Genomic DNA, 12,389 nt, shown 5'->3' on the forward strand with positions numbered 1-12,389 from the left:
TCTACTAAAGAATTATAAGCTGCCAATCACAATTCAATAATGCAGCTGATACTGAAAAAGCAATCAGAATATATAAATTTTGTTAGGAAAAACAATATATATACTACAATATAATTACAATGTATTTGTCTATTAGTCACGCTTGACTGCACTAAAATTGCCACGTGAAATGTTCATGTATCATAACAAATACAAAATCCGCAAGTCAGGGTTAGTGTTTGTTACAATACATTAAATATATATTTATACTAATATAGATAGTTTGTGAATAAAACAGTTACAACTTATTGAGTCTTTAAAAGTAAAATCAAGTACTAATTGAAAATTATTTTTTATAGAGATATATCATACTTTCTTATGTATAGTTTGGTAAATAAAAAATTAAAATTGAAACTTAGAAAGTCTGTTTAAGCTATAACGATAAATAGAGGGTTCAAACTATTTCATTAAAACTCATGTAATACATATTCAGCAATGTTTTGAATTAGTAATATAACTTTTTGATTTTTTGTTAATATTAAATCCAAAAGTATATAGTGTTTTGAGTGATTTAAACAGATGAGATATTAAAAACTGTTAACTAATTAATACGTAAATAAAAAATTAACAGCATTAATTTTGTATAGTGTAGACTATTTGTCATTTTAAACGTAAATTAACAAGTTAAAATGTAAACGTTTTTCATATAGTAAGTTTAGCTTTAATTTAAACTCATGATACATTTAATTATTTTGAATTTTTATAATTAAAACGTTTTAAATTTTTTTTTAGTATTTGTTGTTCAACTATCAACAACTAAAAGATATTTGTATGCATTTACAAATATTTATAATTAAAACATAAAACTGTCAAATTTATATCTAAAAGATAAGTAAAAACTGTTAATTTATATCATTTGAATAACTTTATGAAATATAATTAATTTGATGGTTAAGAAAATAAATTTGCACAAATGATCTAAGTAACTCTTAATCTTAGCTGATCCACATTAGAGTTTTTGTTTATCCTTGTTGGTCTTATTAGTATATTTTTACTTTAAAAGTTTTATTAGTCTCTAAAGTTTTTTGATACTTTTATATTTTACTAAAGATAGAAAACTATTTTATTATGCAAGGTATGTCTTTTAATTATATCTATTATAAACACCTATCCTTATAGAATGTTGTGCTTTTTTCGTACAATAAGTTTGCTAACTATATACAAATAGATATATACATATGTTTTAAGTTCTGTTATACGAAATAAGCGTAATGTCTATAATAATATATATGTTTTTTTAATATGATTAACGAAAACATCGTCGAAAGTTTCCAGAGCGAAATCCTGGACTTTCGTATGTCCCGAGACAAGCTCAATTTTAACAAAAGGGTTGGTCATACTAATTCAATCATCAAACCACAAGCTTTGGGTAGACTGAGATCAGTTTCGTCCTTGTTAGGACTCATCAGTAAGTAACAACCGAAAAAATTGAATCATCAATCTACAAACGGTTTATCATGCTTTCAAATGTATGAAAATATGAGAAAATTATGAAAGATATTAAAAAAAATTTAAAAGACTAATTTAGTATAAGGAGATAAGAAATACAACTTAAGATATTTTAATAAAAATAATACCGTACTCAGCAAAGGTCAAATACTATTTAAAGTGTAAGGACAAAATAAATCCCTAAAACTAATAAAATAATAGACTGTTTTCAAAAAAGCCAATTAAGAAAAAATATAATAAATAAAATAAAGTAAATATTTTTGCATTTATGGGATTTAGTATAGTTACTCAAATTATTTTTTATTAATTAATTCAGTTTTTTGAATTACCAAGTTAACTTGCAAATCTAGTAAAGTTTTTTAATGATTCAAAAAAACAGCTTTACTTTTCATATAAATATAAATTATTTTATGTTTATAAACCCATACAATAACTTTTTTGTTTAACATTGAACAATAAATACTATTTATAAACTTTGAAATTTTTCAAAACAAATTATTCAAAAACATAAAACAAATTTATTCCACAGATTAACAATATAATTTTAATTAAGCTACGATTTTTTAATACACAATAGTTATTGTTAAAGATTGCCAAAGTTTGTAAGGAGAGATAGTTGAACATTTTTTGTTTAAATGCAATATATTTCCTCAAACGATAGTTGAACAACATTTGTGAATATAAACAAATACAATTTAAAACACAAGTGTATTTAAGATTTTGATGTATTATGTATACCTAAATTAAACTACAAAACTAAAAACAAAATACTTTTACAGATTGTCAATCGTCACAAATACCGGGTATGAGTAGAAATTCAGGAGTTTACAAATTTCTAGTTGGTGAGAAACACGTAAACCTGTTTTGTGAAATGAGCTCTGCTAACGGAGGATGGATTGTTAGTACTAAATTAATCACTTTACTAAAACTTACTAAAGGCTTTAAGTATACGAGTATTGACTTTAAAAACTTTATTTTTTAAGTTTATATACTTTAATATTTGCGTTGCGATGTTTCAAATATTTTTTTACGCAAACAGTCGAAAATTTAAAAAAAAAAGATAGAAATACTTATTTGTTTATATCATTGTTTTTGTTTTGTATTAATAAAACAAAAACATGTACAATTATTAAAAATAAACGTTACAAAAAAAAAAAAAAAAGTTTTAGTTACAAAAATCTAATAATTTTTTGTAATTTTCGTCATGGTTTAAAACAATTATATTGACTTGTTTATAATTAAGAAGAAGCAAAATACTAGCAGTAAAGTAGTCGAGCTAGTTATTTGATAGTTTTTATCTTCTAATTTATTTACCTTATTTTAATGAGTAGACAAAATAAGTTGAGTGTCAATTTAATAAATTATTAATATTTTGAGTATATCTACTTATTAAAATTGGAGTTTTATAAATGTACGGTGTAAATAATTTTACTTTCCTGTAAAGACAAATTGTTGTACAGCTATTTAGTTTTTACGTACTTCTTATTTATTTATCATTTTTCATAACATTTAAGGTGATTCACAAAAGGTTCGACGTTCGTACAGCAAATATTATAATAAATTTATATTTTAACATTATTCAGTAAGTTTATACAATAGATAGATTGATAAATAAATAGCTTTTTTGTTCGCAGGTTTTTCATAACAGATTAACGGATCTGTTGAATTTAATAGGAGTTGGACGTCTTACGAAAACTTCTTCGGAGAAATCAATGGAGAATTCTGGCTTAGTAAGAAATACTGATTTGTGTAACAATATAAAATAATGAGTTTAAACATTTAACTAAATTAAAAACATTAAAGCTAACATTTTTGTTATTTGTATGCTGCAACTGATGGTAAAAATTAATAATAGATGAAGTTAAACAATAGTATAGTAAAACAACATTACATGTAGACCACATCATTTAAAGCTGTACGATTTATATTATAAAAAGTCAGACTTCCTTTAAAGAATTCATTTTTAAATCAACGCAGGTAACATTTTCACCAATGTAAAACTATACGTTACAGGTTTGAAAACAATCAGCAAAATAACCAACGATGGAAGAAATTACCAACTCAGAATTGAGATGACAAGTTTTAAAGGAGAAGAAAAATATGCTGAGTATAAGTTAGTCTGTTTTAAAACATTTTATTTATTTATTCTTCAAAACAAATAAAGTAACTTGTTTTTTAATAACTAACGTTAATGCCTAGATCACTTTAATATTTTTGTTTACTTATATTTTAGTTATGTTTAAACCAAATAAATAATAAAAAATACATTTAATAAAATGTTTGTCTGAAACCACCTAACTGTTTCTAAATTTCAAGTAATTGTTAAACAAAAATTTTGGTTTTGAACAAGGTATAATGCAAAGTCTTTTAGTCAATAACTTTATTTATCAGTTTTAAATAAAACTTTTTATTTTTAAAACAAATACAACGCTAAGCAACTAAATTTTATATGCGAAAGAAGATAGAATATTTGTTAGTATAATATAGTTTGTATAGAACACGTGTAATATATGCCAATTATACAAATGCATTGAAAAACATTCGTAAAACAAGTTTAAAGTTTTTGCTAAAAATACTTGTTCTCGCTTTGGCTCTGATGTAGTTTTACTGATTTTTAACAAAATCTAGTTAATTCAGTTTTTAATACCGTACATTAACCTTACTTAAAAGGCATCATAAATCAAAGCAATGGGTTTATAGAGCGACAGCATAGTGGAAGTAAAAATATCATTAGTTTGTTTCAATGCGTAGCAAAAAAAAAATGCCGTATTCAAAATATGACGTCACTACAAACTTCAAATTAACTTGAAAAATATTTTTACATTGACTTCCCTTGAACTATAGTGCGAGTTGTTTAAAGTTAACTTTTTTCACAGTTTTACTTCTGTTTATGCTTTAAAACGCGATTTTCACATTTAAAATTTGTATTGTTATTTACATATGCATTTAAATGTATTAATTTTTGCATGTTCAAGCTGCAATATGTTTTTTAAATTTTTTGACATAGTTTTTAACATAAATGTGTTTAAAAAGTAGTTTAGTAAACTCTGATAGTTTTTTTTAAGTTTAAAGTAGAAATCAATTGCAAACGAATGTGCATTTATAAAATACGATGTTTACAAAATGAAAAAATTATATATGTTAGACCAAAGGGGTGCACGACTATTCAAATTCGGACAATTCAAATTCCGACAATTCAAATTCTTAAAAAAAAATTGAAAGGGCCACAACTAAAAAAGTAGTGTCTATTTGTCAAATATAAAAAATACATATGTAAGTCCTATTAATATCTTCAAGCAATTTTTTTTCTTTTTGCAAAACATTGAATACTTTTTGGTATATGGTTTAAATAAAGTAAAAAACATAGTTATTTTTAGTAGTTTTAAAATATCTTAAAAAGTATTTAAGGTTTTGCAAAAAATAAAAAGTGGCTTGTAGATATTAATAAGGTCTACATAAGCATTTTTTATTTTTCTCAAATTTCAATTATTTTTTGAGATATAGTCTTCTAATTATTTTTTTAAGAATTTGAGTTGTCGGAATTTGAATTGTCCGAATTTGAATTGTCATGTAACCAGACCAAAGTAAGTTGTACAAAAACAAAAATATTTTAAAAGATCATAAAATAGTGCTAAAAATTTACAGTTAAAGTGAACTTAAAACTATATCGAAAAAAAAAATCATTTGCTTAAATCAATAAGAAATGTTGTGTAATTCACCAACTACTTTAAATTTAATAAATGTGGAGATTAACGTCATAATAACTTCATAAAAGTTTTTACAATCATCGAAGTAAACCGTATTAATTAACCACTTTAAAACGATAAACTTATTAGTAAAGCTAAACTAAGTCAAACTAAATTATTTTTTTGATGGTTTGTTTTTCTGAAAATAATAAAATATGAATTTTATTAAAAAATATACAGATGACAAATATGAAGATTAAAGTTTTAATAAAATAGATTAAACAGTTTTAATCAAATTTAGAGAAAAAAAAAAAGTTAAACTGTTTCGTCACAAAGTAATTAAGATAAGTTAATTAAATACCAAACCTTAATATATATAAAAACAAATACTTCAACAAACAAAAAACAAATACAAATAAAAGCTTTTAATCTTGGTGCAAAAACGAAGGTTTAAACATATTAAATTTATAGAAGCCAAAATATACATATCAAAGTAGTATATGTATTATAAACTAATGTTTTAAACCTTGTTAAATGAAGGCTTTTAAATTGATCTTTCCCGATAGGTAATACTTGAGCAATATTGTTTCCAAAAGCAGTCTATATTTAATTTTCTGCGTTTGAAAACTTTTATATGATTCACACACGTTACGTCACTGCACTTTGCAGAGAGCGATAGTAAAACTAATTGTGCGTTAATTTTAAAAGTGATTGTAATAATTTTTTTTAACTACTTCAACTTAAAAAGCTTATAATATTTTATCTAGGTTTCGGTAATTGTTTATTACTGATTAAAATTTATAATGTAGGCAGTATAGTAACTTAGTATAAAAACCTGTGTTGAAGTTGTTAATCGTAAAGTTGACTAGGTACAATGTAAAAGTTCACTAAAAAGTTATGGTTCTTAAAAAAATTAAAGTTTCTAAGCATATAAAGATGATTTTACAAACTGCAATAAATATAAAAGGTAGTTTAGTTTTGTTTACATATCAAAATTTAATTGATAACAATTTCAAAATGCAATAAATATTGCAAATTAAAACTTTAAATAATTTTAATACAAACTTAAAACAATGAAACTTCACAATTTAAAGTTTACGTATATGTTTTAAATACCTTACACGGTAACTTTGAATTAAAGGTTATAACAGTTCATTAAAAGCTTGTTTTTATGATTCTCATACCTGTTTAAAAAACTTAAAATAAAATGAACGGATTATATCTTAAATTAGAAACGAACAATATTGATTTACGTGTACATAATTTGCACATTGTTTTTAAAATTATAAATTGTGGCGTCACTATAACATTCACTACGCGATATACGGAAGTTTATAATTAGTTAACTTTAAAACAGCTTTATAATTATACTAAATTGTTTGTATTTCATGCATGCTTACTTGTTAAGTTTGTTTGAAAACTTACTGAGCCATGAAAAGTATATTGTTTCGTGTTGTTTACCAATATATGTTAAAGTAATGCAATATTATATTTTAGATTAGTCAAATGTCTAAATACTGTAGTATAATATCATTTTAATTTTTAAGTTGTACAAGTAGTTAAAATTTTTGTAACCGGAAACAAAAACTTATTTTGCTAGGTTTTTTTTATTTTCGCAAATTTTTAAAACTACTCTTTTTGTAATTTAAAATACTGTTAGTTATTGTATAGATATTTTAACTGAAAATTATTAGTTTTAATGTTATTTCTAGATTATAATTTATGTTTTTTTATTAAAAATAAAATGTCAAGTTGCTGGGTCTAAACTATTTACAAAATTAAAACTTAAAATAAACCCGGTAATTAAAAACACCGAAAAATAAGTTTTTTAAACAATTTTTAAATATATACTTAAAAATGAAAGAATGTTAAATATTCTATTTATTTGTATTAGGTTGTATTTATCTACTTATGATAGTAGTAAAACATTTTGTAATTCAAGACATATACTGGTTTTCAACTCAAGTAAAGTACTTCCGAGAAGAAGAAAATAAAAATTGAGTATTTTAAAAACATTTTAACGATTTTTAGACAATTAAAAAATAAGAATAAATTAGAAATCAATCAGAATATACAAAAAAGTAAGTAAATGGTATTTTTCAAAATTTTGATAAAAGTTTTGAGTAAATTCTTATTCTTGTCTAAAAACAATTTTACTATTTATTTTTTCAAAACGCTTTCAAATAACCTAAATTGGTTCAAGTTTCTAGGAGAACAAAACAGTATTTTAGAACTCGTACGAAGGTACAAAAATGTTTTGCAAGATTTTCTCGAAGTAAAGATTGTCATTCTATTGGTCAAAAAAAAAACATCCTAAAAGAACGCTCTTGTAATTCTAAGTATTCTAAAAGTACTTAAAAAATATTTAATACATAAATGGATAATTTTTTTCACAGATATTTCATATATATCATTATAGTATTGAAACTTGAAGAACAAAATTTCATTTAAGATTATAATAAATTATATTTTAATAATGTAAATAAAACTACCCTGAAATTTAAAAAACCACACTGATTAGCGTAATACTGATATTTGCAGAACTCTTAAATTTTAAGTTATTCCGAGTATACTAATGACCTAGGGTTGCCATATGTTTCCAAGAAATATCTTCCAGGTTTTCTTATTTTATTTCAGAAATTTAAAAGTACAAGATACTGTTTTATTTTAAGTTTAAGTTTTAGGTAAAAAACTATCTTAAATAGTATAACAACATGAAAAAAATATCGTTAAGCTACCTATGGTGTTTTTTTTTTTGATTTAGATCTTTTGATATGGAATAAAAAAGAAAATTTTGTATGAAACTTTGTCGAGTCATTAAAAAAATTTATTACCACATATGTTAAAATGTTTTTAGTTTCTTGAACTCTCGTAGTTTTTTAATGATTTTAGTTTAAAATTCAAGTTTTTTTTTTGTCAAAATATTTCAAATCCTAGGACTTATAAATTTTTTTGGCCTAAATTTTTGATTAAAATCTTTTTCATGAAACAAGGTTATTTGGCAACCCTAATATTATGAAGTTGTAGCACCTTCAAAATTTTAATAGACATGACTTTAGGCCAGTATGATGTTATTTAAAGAAATTCAGGGTATGTTGAAACTTTATAAAGATCCTTATCTTTTTTTTATAAATCATGATGAAGATGTTGCTGTTCCATATTCAATAAAATGATATTCTATAGCCAATTTTTTTTTATAAATTGTAAAAATGACCAAAAAAATTAAGACGACTCAAAGCATTTTGAGTCATAACATATTTATTGAGTTTAATATTAACATACTTAAGCAAGGTAGCAACACATAAAAGATAACTCAAGGTAAATTCAGTCTGTAAGGGTAGTTTTTTGGATTTTTAATAACAATTCTAATAAATTTATAACTAATTGTAGATTGAAGACTCTTTTAAATAATCAAGTGTAGCTTAGTTTCAAACTAAGTAGTTCTAGAGTTTTCTTTTTTCAAACAATATTCAAAATAACAAGAATTTAAATTTATTTAAATGACACAGAAATATCAAGGAAAATGTACTACGTAGTTTGAAACAAGAAAGAAAAAAGAGTTTTTGGTTTTTAGCGATAAATAATAAACTTAGCAAACAATCAACAAAAATTATTGTTGAAGTTGGTAGTGTGTTGAATTTTATTATTTATTTTAAAAAGATCTCAGCTTTGGTGTTGACCGCGACAAAAGTTTTTCAAAACATTTCAATTAAGAAATCTGAAACAACAAACGAAAAGTACTTTCGCACTCAAGCGGAAAAACTTCAGTTCAAAAAACAAGTGGAAAAATAAACAAAGGACTAATCAGTTTAATTTACAAATTCTGAAAAAAAAATCTGTAGACTATAGCACGGGTATTTTTGTTAACTTGATCAGATAAAATTGTAGAAAGATGATAAAGAATAAATCTGAAAAATCAATTAAAGATATTTTCAAAGAAAGGTTATAATTATAAATGTTTATTTATTTCAAAAAATAACTTGAAGTTTAAAAAAAAAAAATTATTTTACAATTTTTTATCAATTTAAAAAGTTAAACATATCAACTTCATTTAAAATGGGTAAACGGGTACGACATATAGTAATAAAAAGGTAAATTATGAATAGTTTTCATAAATACCCACCATTTCAAGCTTCTTGGTAGTTATATTGCAGGCGCCTGCAAAAGTGTATAATAAATTAATTATAGTAAATTAATTATATCAAAATTGTTAACTTTATTTTTTTTTTTGTTTAACAAGCGATTTTCTTATTATTTTAGTGATTCATGTCAAAGTTTATCGCATTTAATTGTAACAAAATAGACACGATTAAACATTTTATATGAACTATCTTATATTATTAAATGCATATTAAATAGTTTTTTGCACATTTAATTTGTGAAAAACTTTCTGCAAAAAAATTTAAAAAGTTATTTAAAAAGTTGTTGGTATATACCATTCTGATCTATATTTGCGTTAGCCTAAGTAAGCGAAAACAAGCCTACTAGGCTTTATTAAGCAAGCCTGATATTTTAGTAAAAGTAAGAAAAAAACTAGTATGAGCGAAAATCTTAATAACTATTCTAGTTAAGAATAATAACCTAAAAGCGTTTAAATATTTACAAAAAATCCTTTAAGAAAAAAGAAGATAAATTAGAAAAAAAAACATAGTTAATATTTCCAAACTAGCCTGTGTCATTCTGAGATTTTTAAAATGTTTACACTAGTTTGAGTAAGTTTTCGTGTAAGTTTAAACTGACATAAGTTAGTTTAAATAGGCCTGAGCTATAAAAAAAGTTTATACTACCCTGACCTGCTTAAGTACGTGAAAACACTATTATGTACCCCTGAAGTTATATTGTTGTTGATAAGAGGAATTTAAATAGCTAGTTTATAATAAACTGTAAAAAAAATGTCTTAATGAAATTAGTGTTCAAAATATTATAATGTTAAACTAAAGTAAGTGTGGATAACTAATTTTCTCAAACTTTAAATAATAAACAGAATGTTCAAATAATACACATAAATTTGCCTTTACTAATTTCAGATGGTGGCTTAACAACATTTAGCACTCTATTTACTAAGAAAAAATCAAATTTTTAATGCAGGTAAGACTAAACATTCAACATTCTAATCAAACTAAATGTTATTCAGTATGAAAGTTCAAAGTCGTATTTAGTCAACTAGCGATGATAACCAATAGATTTCTTAGAACTAAACTTAAAGTATTTGGCTCTTTTAAACCGCCCAGGATAAAATATTTTAACTATAATTTAATTTAGTTTTGTTTTGTAACAGAATTTTAGTTGAATTTTTCTAAATAATTTATATAGCACCGAAAATGTCTAAAATTTATACTATTTTTACATTATAAATTTTAATTTTCAAAACAACTTTATAAAATTATAACGTTGATTGACTTTTAATACGTTTTCAAATGTTAAATTCTACAGTCATTAATTTTTTTAAGTAATTTAGATTAAGATATTTTTAAGAAATGTGTTGATCGTTTAAAACTACAAGTATAAACGAAATAATATTTATACAAGATTTAATACTATGAATCAAATAAACATACTTTTATTTTGAAAAAATTTAAGCTAAGTTTACATTCTAATATTTAATTTGAAGCTTTTCATGAAATATGTTACAATAAATATAGATAGGACTTAAAACAAATTATACACATAAACTCTAAAATAAAAGCTTCAGTTTGATTATACATGAAGAAACTGTCAGCTATAAGTTTAGTTTCATGTAAAAAACTATCAGGAAATGTTTATAAACAACTAGTTTGAATATGTTATTTATCTTTGTTTTTTTATTAGTTAACTAAAAACTTTTGATCATATATTATTGATTTTTTACATAAAATTATGTTCAGTTCATTACTTTCTTCACAAAACACTTAGTTTAAAGAAAAAGTAATATTTATTTACTATACTTTATAATCTTTAGTTTAAAAAATACAAAAAATTGTTTAAAAATAAAACGGGTCTAGCGTTACTAACACACAATAAGCAATAAATTTCATATTTTTTTATTATGCCTGAGAAATGAATTTTGTCCTCTGTTAAATAAAGTAATGCTGTTACACAATTCAAGCTTTTAAGCAGTTAAATTACAGGCGCCTGCGAAAGCGCCCAGCTGATAGAGAGTAAACGCAAGCGTACTTTATAATTATAAGAATTATAAGTTTTAGTGAAGAAACTTTTAATCAGTGACATTTTGTATTACAAGTAATTAGTGTTACTTCAAGTAAAAAACCAATATTTTACAGATTAAATAATAAATAATAATGCTTCTTTACAGTAATTTATATTTTTTTAGTTATTTTTTTGAAGCATTCACTTGTACTTACAATGTATTTTCAAGTTGGGTATAAAAATATAACTCTAGTAATACATATTGTTTATTGAACGACAAAAAACGCTCAAAACGTTTAGTCCAAGGACCTGGTGCACGAAAAAACCTTTCGGTTATCGAGTCATACACCAAAACAGTTTAACGTAATGTCTAGGACTAATAGTTTTTATTTAAAACAAAAAATTGAGAATTTTGTTTTTTGTTTTTAGTAAAACGTATAGTTGACTGATAAATGTTTTTTTTGCATTTAAACCCCAAATTAATTATGGTTAGTGAATTATATTTAATAAATTTAAAGTTTTAACATACGTTTATACAAAGTTTACGAAACTTTTCATATTTTTTAACTGATTTGTTTTTATTCTGTTTTAATAGAAATATCAAGAAAAAGATATGTACAAAAGTAAACTTTAGTTCAGAGTAAGCTTTGTTACTTATTTAGATATTTCTTAACACATTAAGGTGTATAAAAATAGTATGATTAATTTTTAATTAAAAAAATGGTTTCGACAAATACCTTTTTAAAATTATAACAATGTTTACACTTATTTGTTGAATATTAACACGGTTATAATTATCAGCGTTTTAATTTAGTAAAGTCGTCACCATTTCTAGCTTCTAAGCAACTAGATTACAGGCGCCTGCCAAAGCGCTCAGCTGATAACTGATTAAAGTATAAGTACTTATTTAGCTGCGTATACACAAAAAAACGTAATATGTAGAAACTGATTTGATTAATTTTTATATTTTGGTAAAACTACACTGGTGCAATTGTTTTAATATTTGTTTACTATTGAAAACCAAAGCTAACACTTTTCAAGCTTACATAAGTTTCTTAATGAAAATAAAAATGTTTATAGTTGTACTGT

The 12,389-nt window shown here is 23.4% G+C and overlaps 1 protein-coding gene across 1 annotated transcript; it reads left to right on the forward strand.

Annotated features, from left to right (window-relative positions):
* The first annotated feature begins 1,281 nt into the window (after positions 1-1,281).
* LOC145828894 (ficolin-3-like) lies at positions 1,282-11,315 on the forward strand. The gene is made up of 5 exons (XM_082936640.1): positions 1,282-1,447; positions 2,268-2,386; positions 3,137-3,218; positions 3,502-3,601; positions 11,282-11,315. The coding sequence occupies exons 1-5, from the start codon at positions 1,282-1,284 to the stop codon at positions 11,313-11,315; spliced, it is 501 nt and encodes a 166-aa protein (XP_082792766.1).
* The last annotated feature ends 1,074 nt before the right edge of the window (positions 11,316-12,389 follow it).

Source organism: Thalia democratica, chromosome 2 (genome assembly GCF_965202585.1).
Source record: "Thalia democratica chromosome 2, ktThaDemo2.hap1.1, whole genome shotgun sequence".
Classification (NCBI taxonomy): domain Eukaryota; kingdom Metazoa; phylum Chordata; class Thaliacea; order Salpida; family Salpidae; genus Thalia; species Thalia democratica.